We start from the raw sequence: 14,838 nt of genomic DNA, 5'->3' as shown, positions 1-14,838 counted from the left end.
ACCCACCAGTCATGCCGGGATTTGAGGTGATGGCGATGATAAGGACGATCGAGGTATGACTCGGTGGGGAAAGGAAAAGGACCTGGTGACGCTGTGAGGAAGACGTTGAGGTGAGTGGCACGACTACTGGAATAGGCTAGAATCGAATCATACCACTACTAGTTATTCTGTGGGTGAGTGAGTGAGTGGGTGAGTGGGTGAGTCTTTTACTTCTACGTACTTGGTTACTTACCAGTGACCACCGGTCGGTACCAGTAAAACCAGGTACCTTACTAGGCAGAGTTTCCATACTAAAGCATAAGTAGTACCTAAGCAGCTGGTACTCAGTACTTGACTCAAGAGTTGTTGCAGGGTAACATACTAACATACTATACGAGGTACGAGGTACATACTCCGTACCTTCCAAGCTCACGGAACCGAGAAGTACTGGGTACAATCGGTGGGATAGAAGCAACCAACCCCCACATTCCACGGTGACTGGTACAGGCGACTACTGTGCTACGTACATCCAGAAGGTACTGGTGACGGACCACTATAGGCCATTACCAGGCCGGAGCGTTCCTGGGCAAAGGGCCCGAGTGGCTGTTGGCATCTGGCAAGGCTGGCGGGTTTCTGATAGGTGCGGCTGGCCCACCGGGGGCTGGAGGCCGGATTTCAAACCTGCAGGATCCAGCCAGTGTCGACCGCCCGCCCGCCCACTGGTCCAGGTGGATGATGTGCGTACGATCAGTGATCGTCGGCCAAAGCGCCTTTCTGCTGCTCTTCATGCCTCTTCCAGTCGATCCCAGAATGGGAGGAGACGGAGAGGAGGAGAAAGTACAGACGGGGCGTTGAATACGCGATCGCTCCAGTTATACCCCCCTCCCCCAGATGGATAGGTACGTACGTATCTTTCTTTCTGCCTCGTTATTAGTTTCCCAGGCCTCAACAATACCTGCTTTGCTGCTAATCAACATAGCCGGTTCCCAATGCAGCCTTCTTGCTGCACCATTCCGGTGGTGGTAATCGCAGCACAACCCCTTATATTATTTTAATATGTATTTTTTTTTTTTTTTCTCAAAGAAAATCTCAAGTCTACTTCTGTTGCTTGGATTTTGCATCTCTAGTTGTGTAGTGGTCATACGTAGGTAGCCTGCATTGAGGTAGTACGAAGCACTCGGTCGACACGGGGCTTGAATGGCTGCAGTCTACGGGCCAACATGATAGACACTTGGTGGTACCTACAGAGAGCCAGATAAGTGATGATCTTGGAACAAGGAATCTCTTACCTCCCATGAATTTCCTGGGATCCTTGGTCCTGTCACTTCGGATTCCAAACTACTTCCCCGCGGTATGGAAGCCATGTTTGATCGGCTATTTCCCGTGGCAATCACTTATCTAGTGCGTGGCCAACTGGTAACATCGCCTTTCTTACTTCATATTCGAGTTTGGCCAGGTTTGGAATCGGGGTGCGGCCTGTCTGGCAGTCTGCAGTCGGAAACCATAAGAGATCAGGGCTCGTCTGCAATCCAGCCCAGGTTTGCACAGACCAGGGTCTAGCAAACGGTGAATGCCAGTGAACTGTATTCTGGGCATAAATCAACCCCTTCAGAACAGCGGATGCTGGCTCGGTTGACTCGGACCATGGGACCATAGAAAATCTCCACGGTGGGCACCTCCCGCGCGGGCAGTACCTGACCCAACGGAAAGTTATCTCTGGAAGCCCCAGACTACGTTGCTTCTGCGTAGGGGTTTGCATACGATAATCGTAAGAATAGTAGCGGTGTTGGCTTCTCTCGGTACTGTGGCTGGCTCTGTCTTTCTTCTTTTCCACTTTGATCTCTTCTTCGATTTACCTTCCTTTCGGTTCCCTGAAATGCCCGTAAATTGATGGGAACTATTGTCATGCGTGTTGCCCTCTTCGGGCAAAGTTCACCAGATCTCGGTTGAGGTGGAGCCATTAATTTCGACGGTCTGAACGTTCCTGATGGAGGGCTAAAGGGCCTTTGAGTTACTGTAGATGTGCGATTATCAGCCTCCGGTTCCAACAATGCACTCACTGGCCGAAGATGGCCTAGACGGTGGCGTTGAAACCAAAAGGCGATCAGTGATAGTTATGGAACCTGTGGCGTACGAAATGCACCTGAGCCGTGCCCCATACATACCCATTGGTACTAGTAAGTCTGGCATGGTGTAGATCCACGAAGAATTGAGAATGAGAAAGAAGGTAGCATCGTTGATGTATTGTGTAGTATTCGTAGTGGTGATGGTGGTGATGATGGTGGTGGTGGTGATGATGATGTTGATGATGTTGTGAATGACGGCGGTGGTGGGTTTGTTTTACCCGTTACCGACCTACCAGATCGCTGCGTTTGTTGCTTTTCCGCTTCATTTCTTTTTTTGTTGCATAATTGTGTCTGGAAATTAGTATGCGTACATGTTTCATTGCCGAAGCGAAACCTCCAGTCGCTCCACATGGAGGTTCAGCGATGCCGATCACTCAGGGTCTTTGCGGTGCGATGACCGTGGGACAGACCACCCCCCGAAAAGAATCGGTCGTACGACGACGCTGGAGGAGGAATGGGGAAAAGATGAAATGACCTGGTATCTGCCGGTGTTTTACTTTCGATAGCCTACTTGCAGCCATCCCGACCCAGCAGCTGGCAAGAGTAAGTTTGCGGTGGGTTCTTCTGCCCGGGGAAGATCCCGAGATTCTGGACGAGCTGCTGATGATTATGATGATGATCCAATTCCATGATCCGCGTTAAGGTTTAGTTAATCCCCCATGGCCCGCCTGGCCCCAGTGATGTTTCGCTGTGCTCTGACATTCGAACATTCCATCGGCGGTTCTCCCCATCTGCGTCTCATGCATTCATTCCTTTTTCTTTTTCTGGTTTGGTGGGAAAGACAAAGTGACGCTGTGGATATCCTACCTTCCAGGCACAGTTTCGGGACCCAAAAGAAATATGATCGGATTGGCGTGTTGCATTTGGTGGTAATCAACGCACGTAAGTAGGTAGTAGTCAGGAAGAGTAGTAGGGACTAAGTTCTACTTACTACTTACTACTCACTCCTCTTACTTCTCTTCCCCTTCCTGGACAGTGACAGGACAGGCTGAGTATCCATTTGGTATTATTATTATTATTGTTTTCCCTTTGTATGCCCTATCTCAGTACTTTGGAAGAAGATTATGGAAGACTCCTCTGGACTATAATTCCAATTTGATGGGTTGAAAGGGATCTTGTAGAACCAAAGAAGATCCATCCACACCCACTTAATCAGGAAAGAAGGGGCCAATGAATATCAGTTTGTTCAATACTACTTAGGTAGAGAGGGGAAACATAACAACCACTTGCTTGAAACTAGTAGGGAAGGATATTGGGTGTATTGGCGATAACTTTGGGTTACCTACTTAGCTGGTACTCTTACTTGCTTAGTTGCTTCCCAAGCAATAATCCTAAATGATAAGAAGGTTGAACAGGGAATCTGATTAAAAAATCCGAGGCGATCAATAAGGTGGATTTCCTTCGAGGTAGATCGACGTTAGTGGGTTAAAAGAAGAAGAAAGGTAAATAGATAAAAAATAATAGGAAAATGAAAATAACTATGGACCCAGAAGCAGAAAGGAAAAAAAATAAAAATAAAACATAAATTCCAGGAAAATAAAAATAAGAAAGAAGGGCAAAAAAATAAAAATAAAAATCGACGAAAAGAAAATGACTGGAGGTGAGGGATGAGAAATCTGGGTAAAAAAAAAAAGAATAAAAAATAAAAGAACACTTGCCTGGGAAAAGGTTCCTCACACACCCTCCGGGCCTGCTTCTTCGCCCGAAACAGCAAATCGACGATAGACTCACCAGAATGGGATTTAACATTTAACCTCCCACGGACTCCCCAGAATCTCCCCTGTGAACACCCCGCCAGGAAAAGCTTCAGCCTTGGAAACATCCCCATCCCAGCGCAATATTAGACAGATTTACGCTTTCCATCTAATAATCCTAAGACATCCTTCCTTCCTACTTGCGTCCTCCACCCAATTGTATCCAGATCCCCTTGCTGGACCAGCCTGCCTTTCCTATAACTACATCCCTCCGCTGCAACTGAGACATCCTTTCTCTTTCTTTCATTGATTCAGACTGCTCCGCCTTGGGAAAGACAGGAACCAAGCAAAACCGCGTCGCAGGGCGGCTTATCGATTGTCCCCATTTATCGCCATCGCCTTGATCTCGAACCGCACACGCCCTCCTCCCCCCCTCCCCTTCTCTCGAACTATCCTACAACGAACCACAAGGCACCGCGTCTTGTCTTTTAATCCAGAGACAGTCGCGCCTCCTAGGAAACGCTTTTCTTGAGGCCCCAGTCCAACCAGAACTCTCCATCCCGGACAATTGCCCCCCCTCTTCGTTTCTTCGCCCAACGGGGATTCGCCGCGGTTACTCTAGGAACTCTATAGTCTACATTCCTGGCCTTGCGTACTAGACCACCAAAGGAACGCGACGCGCCTCTCTCTTTCTGCTTGACTCGGTCCTTTGCTCGCCTCTCTCCTTTGGGGAACTACTAGGTAATGGCTTCTGGCTGTAAGTGTGATCGACCCTTTCCTGCCTTCCCTGATATATGGCCGGGAGATTTGTTTATTTCACCTCGTCCGTCCCTCCTCCATTCCCCAACCTCGACTTCCACTTCACACTCCCATCCTTCCCTCACTCTTTTTTTCTTTGGCTTGCTTCCCCTCTGCAGAGGCGACTTTCCCTTCATTCTTTCTCTGTCTTGTATGCTACATCACCGTCTGTCGTTCGCATTCTTACCTTCACTGTCCCTCAGTGCCTCTCTCTTGTCATCACTGGTCCCTCGCTGCACCCGCATTGCTCCACCGTCTCTCACTTGTATATCGCCGCCGTTGCGCCTTGCCACATTCCCCCATATACTAATAATACACTGCACCCTCCTTGTGTCATACATCATTTCGTGCACCCGCATACCACCTTCCAAACTTTCTTTAAGCTCATCCCCCTTCAGAAGACCGAAGTCGTTGCACCTGCACAGCACCCCTACATATTGCATTCAATACTACCCACAGACACTAAACTGTACCCTGCACAGGTGGAAGAGTCGAAGTACCTCCCGCACCGTCTCGAAAGGATCATCTCATTGAAGAAACCGAAGACATGAGATCCCAGGGTAACATGTCCGATCGCCTGACCATCGAAGTCGACTGTACCTCCTTGGGTTCCAACGAGTGCCCCTCCATGGCTTCCAGCTTCTCACCCATGGAATCACCTACGCCTACTCCAACAAGTGTGTACAGCCAAGGCTCTTTGGCTTCGCCCACCTGGCACGAAGGGGCCTCGTACCCGGGACAAGGCTATGAAAGGCATACCGGAACGACGCCAATGCGCAGTGCCTTTCGACTGGCCAGCATGACATCAAACGATAGTATGGGCATGTCCTATGGGCAAATGGAGGCACAAGAGCGGATGCCAATGACCGACTTTCTCTCAGGATATGATGAGAACGTTGAACATTTCTGGATCCCCCAAGAGGCACAGAAAGCCTATGAACATGGCGTCCCTGGACTCCCATACCCTCAGGCAATGCCTCAGTATTCCACTATGGGCCGTAGCAGCTATCGACAACACGCTGCACCCTACCTGCCCGATTCCGCAACCAACCCCTGTCTGTCGCGGTCGATTTTCCATCAGCCTGAAAGGGTTCCCAACTCAATGTCTATGGGCAATGTGATACCTTGGATGGCCCCGCAGCCAGACTCAATTGCCCCGCAAACTATTGCCCCGTCGCAGGTTGCCCCAGTCACCCCCCCGCCGTCATATTCGGAATTTTCAGGCTCAATCAATACCTTCAAGACGCACAGCCCGACCACTCCAGTGCGTTCCTGCTCATTGGGGACTACCTCTGGGACCGATACACCAATGAGCCGCCTCTCAGGCGGCATGGACTACCTGGATGACTTCAACCAATCGCCAGTTTATCGCGACAATCTCGCCCGAGTCCAGCGCCAGCCCTCCAGGAAAGTTGCTCGGAAGCAGTCGTCAAAGCAGAGCCTGAGCTTGGAAAACCTTCCGTCCATCATCAAGCAAGTCCAATTTAAGTGCAAGGAGCCTGGTTGCAAGGGTCGCTTCAAGAGACAAGAGCATCTGAAGCGGCACATGAAGAGCCACTCTAAGGAAAAGCCGCATGTATGCTGGGTTCCTGGCTGCGAACGGGCTTTCTCGCGCAGTGACAACCTGAACGCGCATTACACGAAGACCCACAGCAAGCGCGGCGGCCGTAATCGCTATGTCGCGACGCTAGACGAGAACAGCCCAGACTACAACCCCGAATACCGCGGCCAATTAACTGCTGATGGGCGACCAGTCTACAACTCCAAGTCCCAAGATCTCATGCCCGATGCTCGTGAGACGAGCGAGGAGGCGTGGTTGGAGTGAGCGGATATAGAGTTTAATACGGGAAGGACCGAAACATGATACCCTTGGGCACCTGAGTTGCCCGTTCCCTTTTGGGTCATTAGATGGGCACAGACACAGGGCCCGACAGACCCCGGTCGGCGCTTCACGGCGTTCTTTGTAAAACATTTTCTGGCTATATACACCGGACGATTTCCTTTGTTAATTTGAATGTTGCATACCTTTCCTTTGTGTTTTCCTTCATGATCTTATATTCTCCCCACCCATCTGGGCCCAAAATCTCTTATGCTTTGGAGAGGCACTTCTCATTCCATTTCTTTCTCTTTCTTCTTTCATTTTTTTTTTTCTTCTTCCAAAAAGAAAACCTACCATTGGATAATAATGCGTTGAGACGGATTGGCTAAAACGGCATGGAAAGGAATGGTTTGTACACGATGGGAGTGACCTGACTGCGTTCTTTTCAATCTGATTGGTCTCATCCACTACTGAACACTATACGAGATACCTAACAAGTAATAAGAATTCAAACAATTGCATGACTTGAACCATTCTGGAATAAACTGGGAATTGGAAAGAAGAAACAAGGAAGCCGTTGACTAGTCTTCTGTTGGGCCTACCGGGATTCCGCTCTCTGGTCTTTGGGTCTTCCACCGCGACCTATTTTTGTCGGGTATCTGATGGGTCACGTTTACGGAGGGGAGGCAGATGGTGCTACGAGGCCTAGCGTGGCTTTGGAGATCCAGCTAAGTGCGATGGAGCTGGAACGTATCACACCTTCCCGGGGAGGCCGTCTCATCCCATGGATGGGTTGGGGCCGTGGAAAAGGGAAGAAACGGGAGAGCTTACTCATCTACCATTACGAACGAACTAGTTAACCAACTAGCTAACTAACTTACTTTTTACTGTAATTAGAAGTTGATGTTTCCTCGCACGGACTGACAGGACGAGGAATAGCGGGGGGGGAGAGTCTCTGGGGAGCCCTTCTGGTTGGTAGTAGTACTTAGTACTCCGTAGTAGTGGACGAAGCGGATGGATGTATCTGAAGTCAGCCAGACGGGCTGGGAGGGACTAAAGTAGGTACATACATGCATTAGCTCTTCGTCTTTTCCTTTTTCCCCCGTCGATCTTCCTCCCCACCGAGTCCCACATTCCAGGAGTCTGGCATTATCCCTATTGGCGGCTATCCTACCGCTCTGTCACTGGCTCCAAGGTGGAGTATCCATAGTATCTATCCATGGATGATTACGGCTGACGCTTCCTCCCCGTCTATCGATCTAGTAGCTATCGACTGACACGCCCTGAATAGTTTTTACTAAAGCCACATGAACCCGAAGCAGCAGTTGAGCTGCTCAACTGAGGTCTAATCCACTATTTTTTTAGTACGCATGTCCTGGAAATAGTACTTGTTTTTGCTCTCCACTAGGAATTCCGGCAACCGGGATGCCACCTGAGCCTAAGGCTTTAGGAACAATAATTCCCCACATGCCAGGTCCCGTGAATGGTTACGAGAAGAAGCCCGTGAGTCTGTTGTAAGTACTGTAGTTTGTTCCTGTTTGCCATTCCGGCCTTCCCGTGGAATGACTTAGTATTCTCAGCTGCTCGTAACTAGTCCCACCACTAAGGTATGGAGTAGTTTGTTACCAGTAAGTGAAGTCTTCTCGGATAACTCAATGAGGTTTCACCGCTCATCAACGGCTTTCCCCGTTATGTCTCGAGATCTCCCCTTCTCCTACTTACGTGCAGAGGAAATGAGGGCCCATTCCCCGTCACACGATAGCATCATTACTCTGCCGATCTTGCAAGTATGTCCATATTGGAAAATCTTTTTGCTGTTTCCAAAGCTAGGACCAGATCACATCATCGTCGCATCAGGCTAGATGACCTCTAAGCACCCATCTTTCAGGTGTCAGCTGTTGGCCAAGATTAACATTGCAGTGGCACCTTATCAAATCACCTTTTCTTCCATGCAAAGGACACTGCTGTCTCCAAAGGCTGGTAGGTTGCACTAATCCTGTGGATCTCATCCAGCTCCCCTACCCCAACTGATCTTACATTTGGTGTTCTGCCGGCCTGGACGGACTGCGTCTCACAGTCTTTGACCCCGAGGTAGTACAAGCTGAGGCGGGAACCTGTATCACAGAATGCGAGACGAGGTTGGCTTGCTCAGCTATCCTCGGCGTTACTCATGCTCCACACGCACCCTCGACTGTATGTGTGGTTCCCACAAGCGTGCATTTGGACGTCGGGCTGGCCCTCTTTGCAAAGAAAAAATTGTTGGTTTCGTTTCCATGCACGGGTATCAGAAGTGTTGCTGGTGATATGCAGCATGATCTTAGACCGCCTCACGCGTTCTCGGACTACTAGCATGGCCAGTTGAGTGTTTGTACTACATTCTCGCTAGCCGATGTATTATGGTACAGGATCCAACAAATCAACATGTGTAGCTTCGTTGGCCAACCTACGGTGACCATGCCTAGGAGTTTGTCTTTGCAGCCTTCCATTTCCCGGCAGCCGATTGTCTCGTTGGTTAAGCACGATCGCCAGCAGCGGTAAGCTTTACCTCCGCACTGACCTTCTAGAGTACATCTGGAATGTGAACACGTCTCTCGACTCTCTGAACCTCCAAGATTCGCCGCAGAATGAGGATCTATACCACTTCACGGTCTAGATCGCTGCCCCAAAGTCCCAAAAAAAGCACATATCTAGCCTTATCTCGGCATGAATGCTCAACGGTAGCGTTACCTTCTACCTTCTCCCTTTCATTCCATGCATTCATCTTGCAGTGCGCCTCATTTTTCTCTCGAATATCCGCAGATCAAACATCTCCCACAAATACTATTTCTATGTGCACGAGAGACTTCAGCCTCAAACGCCATGTCTTCCACCCAACGTGCTCAGTCCAGGCACGCGCAGAACAATACGACCGGCAAGACCACCCGCCGTAGCAGTGCATATTAATTACTACCGTCAAATACTACCTTAACCTCTCCCAACTCTGTAGAGTGGATTCGAGCCGCGAATGACCACCCAGCCTTAGGTTACAAGTTGGAACAGCACAGCGGACAGCAGTTCCGATGCCACTAATGCAATGCAGGCAGACACTTGCGAACCACAGATCTTGCTTTCAATCGGTAAAACCAGGTAAGCATAATACTTCCGATAACCACCACGTATTGTGTAGTCAGGTCCATGGGTGCTACAACACCTACAGGCCGATCGTCTGGATCTCTCACCGGCTTCTCAATCAAGAATAGTCAAGTTTCTCAAGCCTGCATGCCCGTCCTTTCTGCTTCACAGCACAGCCCAACAAATAAGTCTTAATCTACACAATGGCATTCATAGTATGTGCGACCCCGGTACGCAACCACACATCACTGGGTTCCTGGGATCGTCCCAATCCCTACCGTTTCCAGAATGATCCAAAATAAACTTTTGACACCCACTGAAACGGTTACACTATTGTCTGTATGTGATATCACATGTGGATTGCTCCTATTGACCAGTGCCTGCATGGATCTATCTCCTTAGCATGGCAATAAGGAGATTGTTTCCGCGGAAAATATTCCATGTTCGAAACCTCATGGGGCGGGCTTTGGTTGTACACGCTGGGCACAGACCTTTAAGCCTTGTACACAGCCACAATAGGCCATATGGCGTGTACCATTTATTAAGGCTGAGGTGATAGTAAGCCCAAAGTAAACCCACTATTAATCAATGTTGAGATGATAGCTCGAGCTACTACTCGACTTTGGTCCTTCATTTACTGGTTTGGCTTTGTATACTACGCGGCAACGCGAGGCACAACGATGAGTGCATAAACCACCTTACTAATTAATACTCGAGCTAAGTAACTAAGTTAGTGAACTAAGTTAGCTTACCATTGCTTACATAACATCACCACATAAAAACCTCTCCACCAGCAAAATCTTCACCGTTTCTCTTTTTCCCACATGCAGATGCTGTTCCTCCACATTCGAGGTGGCTGGCAACCCAAAATGCCTTGGAAGATAATGCTCTTGAACAGGCTTGGGACCCGATAATCTGCGGATAATTTACGCCGTCCATGATATGCGAGGAGGATTTCTTGGAAAGGGCGTACAGCCTACAGCTTGGTTATGGGCAAGCTTTTAATGAAACTTGGAATTGCTCCGGTTATTTGTTGCTCGCATTGTCTCTTAAACTATGATGACTTCCTTCTTTTGGCATGATGCAGATGATCTGCGATGAGTGCAAATCCAAAAAATATCAAGCTCAACAGTCTGAGTTATAGAGACATGTTTCCATTGATTTGTTATCTATCTATTTCATATCGAAAAAATGAACTTACTATATATACATACACACACCTTGCTATGCCTCAACCTAAATAACCATAATCTTGACGAAGTCTATACCCCCAACTCTTCCTATTCCCACCCGCTCAGACCAGACATGAACAAGAAATCAGAAACAGTCCCCTCCCACCCTCACCCAATGAAGTAAAATGTACTACTCATTTCCAAAATCCAAACCTAAAAACACCGTCTCCTCCACCAAAGGCGTCTCATAATACGGCCCAACCTCCACAAACCCCAGACTCCGATACAGCCGAATCGGTCCTTCCATACTGCGCAACGTATCGAGTCTCATCCCCCGATACCCCAGTTCCCTCGCCCTCGCCACAATCGAACTCACTAACGCCCGCCCCAGTCCCATCTTCCGCGCTTCAGGAGTAACATACAGCCGCTTGACCTCGCAGAGTTGCCGCTGTTGCCGCTCATCATCCTTGTCAGGGAGCGGACGGAGAGCCACGCAGCCCAGCGGGGAGGGGTCTGCGCTGCTGCTGTATGCGAGAAGAAGGTCACCGCCTTCCTGGGGGCTGTATTTACCAGGGAGAGAGGATAACTCGGCTTGGAAATTTTGGAAGGTAAGGTCGATGTTGAGCCATGTGGCGTAGGCTGTGAAGAGGGTGCGGGCGGCGGTGAGGTGATGAGGGGTTGTAGCGGGGATTATATGGTAATTTGTGGCCATTTTGTGTGGTGGTGTTTTTGGTTCTTTGTTGGGTGTAGATGTTGAGTTCTGTAGATACTTTTTGAGTGATGGTCGACAGGGTTTTGCGGGATGGGATGGAGTATAGCGATTCTCTTTCGCTATCTTCGGAGCTCTCCCTGCGGGCTAGCTGAAGGGGACGGTTGGGATCGCAAGTAGTACGTAGAATATGTATATCTTCGATTGTATATGTACTCGATGAGCTATGCTGGGTTTGCCATGTAAAAAGAATGCTGATATAGTTGCTTGAGTCTCTTGACTCGGTCATATCCTGAATGTCAATCCCGATTGGGAAAAGGGCGCGATGTTGACTTAATCGGGGAAGGTGTTGATACCTCAGGCGACGAGTCCGCTTGGTCGGTATGAGTAGTCATTTCTACTCTCCTCTCGTCTTTCGGTTGTTCTTCAACCATCTACATCCAACCTTTGGGTTGAGAAAGGCTTTTTTTTTTTTTTTTTCCCTGAAGTCGTTGATGCTAGGAGATTGGCATCTGTGCAGGATTTCAGTCCACAATGGAGATACACGCATCTCGCGTTATCTCGTCAAGCCATTAGCGCTCCGTTAGACTAACAACTAGATAGCATGAGCTAACACATCCTTCGCCTTCAACAAATTGATGTCTAATCAAGAACCATAACTAACTGAGTAGGATGCTATCGCTCGGTACTCGTCATTGAGAGATCTTGAAATTGCTGGTGACACACGAACTTCTGAACCAGAAGCATCACTGCTCTATACCATCCACCCCTTTTACACCCGGCTTGTGTCGGATAATAGACTGCTGCAGGAACAGGTCGGACATTCTTTCCTGATTTTCCTCCATCCATTCTTTTCTTCATAAGTTGGCTTGCTTCTAATCCTGGTCGTCAACATCAGCCAACACTGGCTCCGGCAATGCCATTCGCCCATTGCTGACGGAGAGCCCGGTTCCTGAAATTAATCCATCATCCGCTCCTGCAGATCACTCCGCCCAGAGCGAATCAAAACAATTTTCAGCTCAAAAGCAAGAACAAGTGCGACCTACTGATACGCAACTTGAGAGTCAATTGCCTCGCTCTTGGTTAATTTAGCTGGTCTCCTCACTCTACCCACTCTTCGACCTAACCTCCGATGGCGCCCCGACGGCTCATCCTCCAGACCGGCTGCAGACCACCGCTACACCGGTCAATTGGCCAATTCGACACCTCATCGCCAGCGGAGGTGCGGGTCCTCACGGCGTCCTCCGCTCTCCTAAGGCTGCTTTTCTGATCGATTGCGGCAAATCAGCTCTTCCTTATCAGGGCATGTGCTATCTACAACTTTCGGTGGCAGATTTCCCCGCTACCCACATGCGGTGGCCTGGTTGCTAGTCGGACAACCGAGCACGGAGTATATGGCCACCTAACGCCAGCTATACGCTACTAAGGTATAAATTGGGTCAATTGCACCCGGCTTTCCCGATTGTCATTCAGCCATTGAGTTCTCCCCTCACGAAGTTAACGATCAGTTTTACGCATAATGTCTTTCCTTCCTTCTGTGGGCATGCTCGCCCTGGGCGCAATGCAGCTCAGCTCTGGTGTGCTGGCTACCATTGACACTTGCTCCTCCGATAGCCCTCTGAGCTGTCAGACCGACAACGAAGCTTCCTGCTGCTTCAACTCTCCTGGAGGCTCCCTTCTCCAGACTCAGTTCTGGGACTATGATCCCTCCGATGGACCGACCGACTCTTGGACCATTCACGGACTCTGGTAGGACTGACACATCACATTCCTATACCACCGCTAATGAGCTTTCTAAGGCCCGACAACTGCGATGGCACATACCAGGAGTACTGCGACGACTCGCGCGAGTACAGCAACATCACCTCCATCCTCGAAGCGCAGAATCGCACCGAGCTCCTGTCCTACATGAAGGAATACTGGCCCGACTACGAGGGCGCTGATGAAGACGAGAGCTTCTGGGAGCACGAATGGAACAAGCACGGTATGTCTGATCACATCGGTTTCTAGAACTGGCATATTGAACTTTCTAGGAACCTGCATCAACACCATCGAGCCCAGCTGTTACACCGACTACTACCCTCAGGAGGAAGTTGGTGACTTTTTCCAGCAGGTCGTCAACCTCTTCAAGACTTTGGATTCCTACACCGTATGCAAACAACCCCTTGTGTTTTCTAAAGATATTGACAGTAGCAGGCTCTCTCCGACGCCGGAATCACTCCCTCCGAGGATGCCACCTACAAGCTGAGCGACATTGAAGATGCTCTCGCCGCGATCCACGATGGTTACCCTCCGTATGTTGGGTGCGAGGACGGTGCTCTGTCCCAGCTCTACTACTACTTCAACGTTAAGGGCAGCGCCATCGGCGGCACCTACGTTGCTTCTGAGAGACGTAAGTCACCTATAACTGGATAATACGACATTAATTGACCCATACTACTAGTTGAGGACTCCAACTGCAAGGACTCTGGCATCAAGTACCCGCCCAAGTCCAGCTCCAGCAAATAGAACTAGACTTGAGATACTCACTCGATCTAGCTTCTTCACTCAAGAGGATGAAGGATGATATTGAGGTGTGAATTATGAAAAGTTGTGAATTGTGAGATTATTGCACATTGCAGGGTAGCCTGCGAGGGGATGATTCTTAGCGGAACATCCGCCGCATTCAATTTATGTATATTGACAGTGATCAACTCCAATGCTTCTTAATGAATGCCATTGACCAGAGGATTGTACAATTCCATGACCTTTACATTCCCTGTAGGATTCGACCATATAAAGGCATTCTCATTTCCCTCCCAACTTTTCCTTCCTCTTCCACTTTTGCATTCTCCAATCAGCTCCTCAGCCACAATACAGAAAACAGATATACGCTTTGATTATCCCAGCAATCTATCTAGATCTAGCAAATCATAACATGAGCAAACACCTATACTCATTATTACTGTCAAATCCTACTATGAGCAAACATTCATCCTTATAACAGATACCCACTCAAGATGCCTCGATCTATCCTTGTGCTGTCCTAAAGAAGCCACTGTCACTTCCCATGGACATCGAATCTCAAATACACGGCGGTACGATAGATGCCAAATTTAAACCGAAGCACAACAATCGTCACCTACGAGGATAATTTATAGAAAACATGTCGGTCCAGTTCTACCCAAGGGCACATAATTACCTTATCGGCTATTTACGCCGAAGTTTCCTTCGACAGCTTTTAGCTGCACAGAGTAGCGAAGGACAGGGACTGTCAGCGGACATGGAATCGCGTCTTACGACAAGCGGACAGCCAAGGACTGACCACATGTACATACGAGCAGTCCCCCAGTCTCCGATTTCTGATCCAGAAAATCAATAATAAGGATCCGCTGGGACATCTATCCTCTGGTAGGCGTTTTGCTCTAGCGGGACTGGTTTCAGCTACTAG

The 14,838-nt window shown here is 49.0% G+C and overlaps 7 protein-coding genes across 7 annotated transcripts; 3 read left to right on the top strand and 4 right to left on the bottom strand.

Moving 5' to 3' along the window:
• Positions 1–46: 46 nt before the first annotated feature.
• On the bottom strand, positions 47–530 carry BDQ94DRAFT_144064 (uncharacterized protein). Its single transcript, XM_026766381.1, has one exon. It carries the CDS (start codon positions 365–367, stop codon positions 137–139), a length of 231 nt encoding a protein of 76 aa, XP_026626415.1. The 5' UTR covers positions 368–530; the 3' UTR covers positions 47–136.
• BDQ94DRAFT_144063 (uncharacterized protein) lies at positions 518–1,073 on the bottom strand. The gene is made up of 2 exons (XM_026766380.1): positions 959–1,073; positions 518–878 (listed from the first exon to the last, which is right to left on the bottom strand). Exon 2 carries the CDS (start codon positions 765–767, stop codon positions 543–545), a length of 225 nt encoding a protein of 74 aa, XP_026626414.1. The 5' UTR covers positions 768–878; positions 959–1,073; the 3' UTR covers positions 518–542.
• A 632-nt stretch (positions 1,074–1,705) lies between these two features.
• Positions 1,706–2,006, bottom strand: BDQ94DRAFT_144060 (uncharacterized protein). The gene has a single exon (XM_026766379.1). It carries the CDS (start codon positions 1,938–1,940, stop codon positions 1,710–1,712), a length of 231 nt encoding a protein of 76 aa, XP_026626413.1. The 5' UTR covers positions 1,941–2,006; the 3' UTR covers positions 1,706–1,709.
• Positions 2,007–5,144: 3,138 nt separating this feature from the next.
• Positions 5,145–6,462, top strand: brlA (C2H2 type transcription factor BrlA; the record flags this gene model as incomplete). Its single annotated transcript, XM_026773224.1, has 1 exon — positions 5,145–6,462. The coding sequence occupies one exon, from the start codon at positions 5,145–5,147 to the stop codon at positions 6,420–6,422; it is 1,278 nt and encodes a 425-aa protein (XP_026626412.1). The 3' UTR covers positions 6,423–6,462.
• Positions 6,463–6,621: 159 nt separating this feature from the next.
• Positions 6,622–6,937, top strand: BDQ94DRAFT_144058 (uncharacterized protein). Its single transcript, XM_026766378.1, has one exon. The coding sequence runs from the start codon at positions 6,644–6,646 to the stop codon at positions 6,803–6,805; it is 162 nt and encodes a 53-aa protein (XP_026626411.1). The 5' UTR covers positions 6,622–6,643; the 3' UTR covers positions 6,806–6,937.
• A 3,421-nt stretch (positions 6,938–10,358) lies between these two features.
• BDQ94DRAFT_144057 (GNAT family N-acetyltransferase) lies at positions 10,359–11,695 on the bottom strand. The gene has a single exon (XM_026766377.1). It carries the CDS (start codon positions 11,409–11,411, stop codon positions 10,890–10,892), a length of 522 nt encoding a protein of 173 aa, XP_026626410.1. The 5' UTR covers positions 11,412–11,695; the 3' UTR covers positions 10,359–10,889.
• Positions 11,696–12,598: 903 nt separating this feature from the next.
• Positions 12,599–14,138, top strand: BDQ94DRAFT_35135 (T2 family ribonuclease). The gene is made up of 5 exons (XM_026775563.1): positions 12,599–13,157; positions 13,208–13,392; positions 13,442–13,557; positions 13,605–13,800; positions 13,852–14,138. The coding sequence occupies exons 1-5, from the start codon at positions 12,928–12,930 to the stop codon at positions 13,914–13,916; spliced, it is 792 nt and encodes a 263-aa protein (XP_026626409.1). The 5' UTR covers positions 12,599–12,927; the 3' UTR covers positions 13,917–14,138.
• The last annotated feature ends 700 nt before the right edge of the window (positions 14,139–14,838 follow it).

The sequence above is a fragment of the Aspergillus welwitschiae genome, assembly GCF_003344945.1.
Source record: "Aspergillus welwitschiae strain CBS 139.54b unplaced genomic scaffold BDQ94scaffold_16, whole genome shotgun sequence".
In the NCBI taxonomy this organism is placed as follows: Eukaryota; Fungi; Ascomycota; class Eurotiomycetes; order Eurotiales; family Aspergillaceae; genus Aspergillus; species Aspergillus welwitschiae.
This window is presented reverse-complemented; position numbering and strand designations above follow the sequence as displayed.

Excerpts from the sequence above, each read along its gene's own strand:
- BDQ94DRAFT_144063 (XM_026766380.1), bottom strand. The coding sequence starts at position 767 with ATGAAGAGCAGCAGAAAGGCGCTTTGGCCGACGATCACTGATCGTACG.
- BDQ94DRAFT_35135 (XM_026775563.1), top strand. The coding sequence starts at position 12,928 with ATGTCTTTCCTTCCTTCTGTGGGCATGCTCGCCCTGGGCGCAATGCAG. Across the intron at positions 13,558-13,604 it reads AGACTTTGGATTCCTACACC|GCTCTCTCCGACGCCGGAAT; the intron begins GTATGCAAACAA and ends TGACAGTAGCAG. Across the intron at positions 13,801-13,851 it reads CTACGTTGCTTCTGAGAGAC|TTGAGGACTCCAACTGCAAG; the intron begins GTAAGTCACCTA and ends CCATACTACTAG.
- BDQ94DRAFT_144057 (XM_026766377.1), bottom strand. The coding sequence starts at position 11,411 with ATGGCCACAAATTACCATATAATCCCCGCTACAACCCCTCATCACCTC.
- BDQ94DRAFT_144060 (XM_026766379.1), bottom strand. The coding sequence starts at position 1,940 with ATGGCTCCACCTCAACCGAGATCTGGTGAACTTTGCCCGAAGAGGGCA.
- BDQ94DRAFT_144064 (XM_026766381.1), bottom strand. The coding sequence starts at position 367 with ATGTTAGTATGTTACCCTGCAACAACTCTTGAGTCAAGTACTGAGTAC.
- BDQ94DRAFT_144058 (XM_026766378.1), top strand. The coding sequence starts at position 6,644 with ATGATCTTATATTCTCCCCACCCATCTGGGCCCAAAATCTCTTATGCT.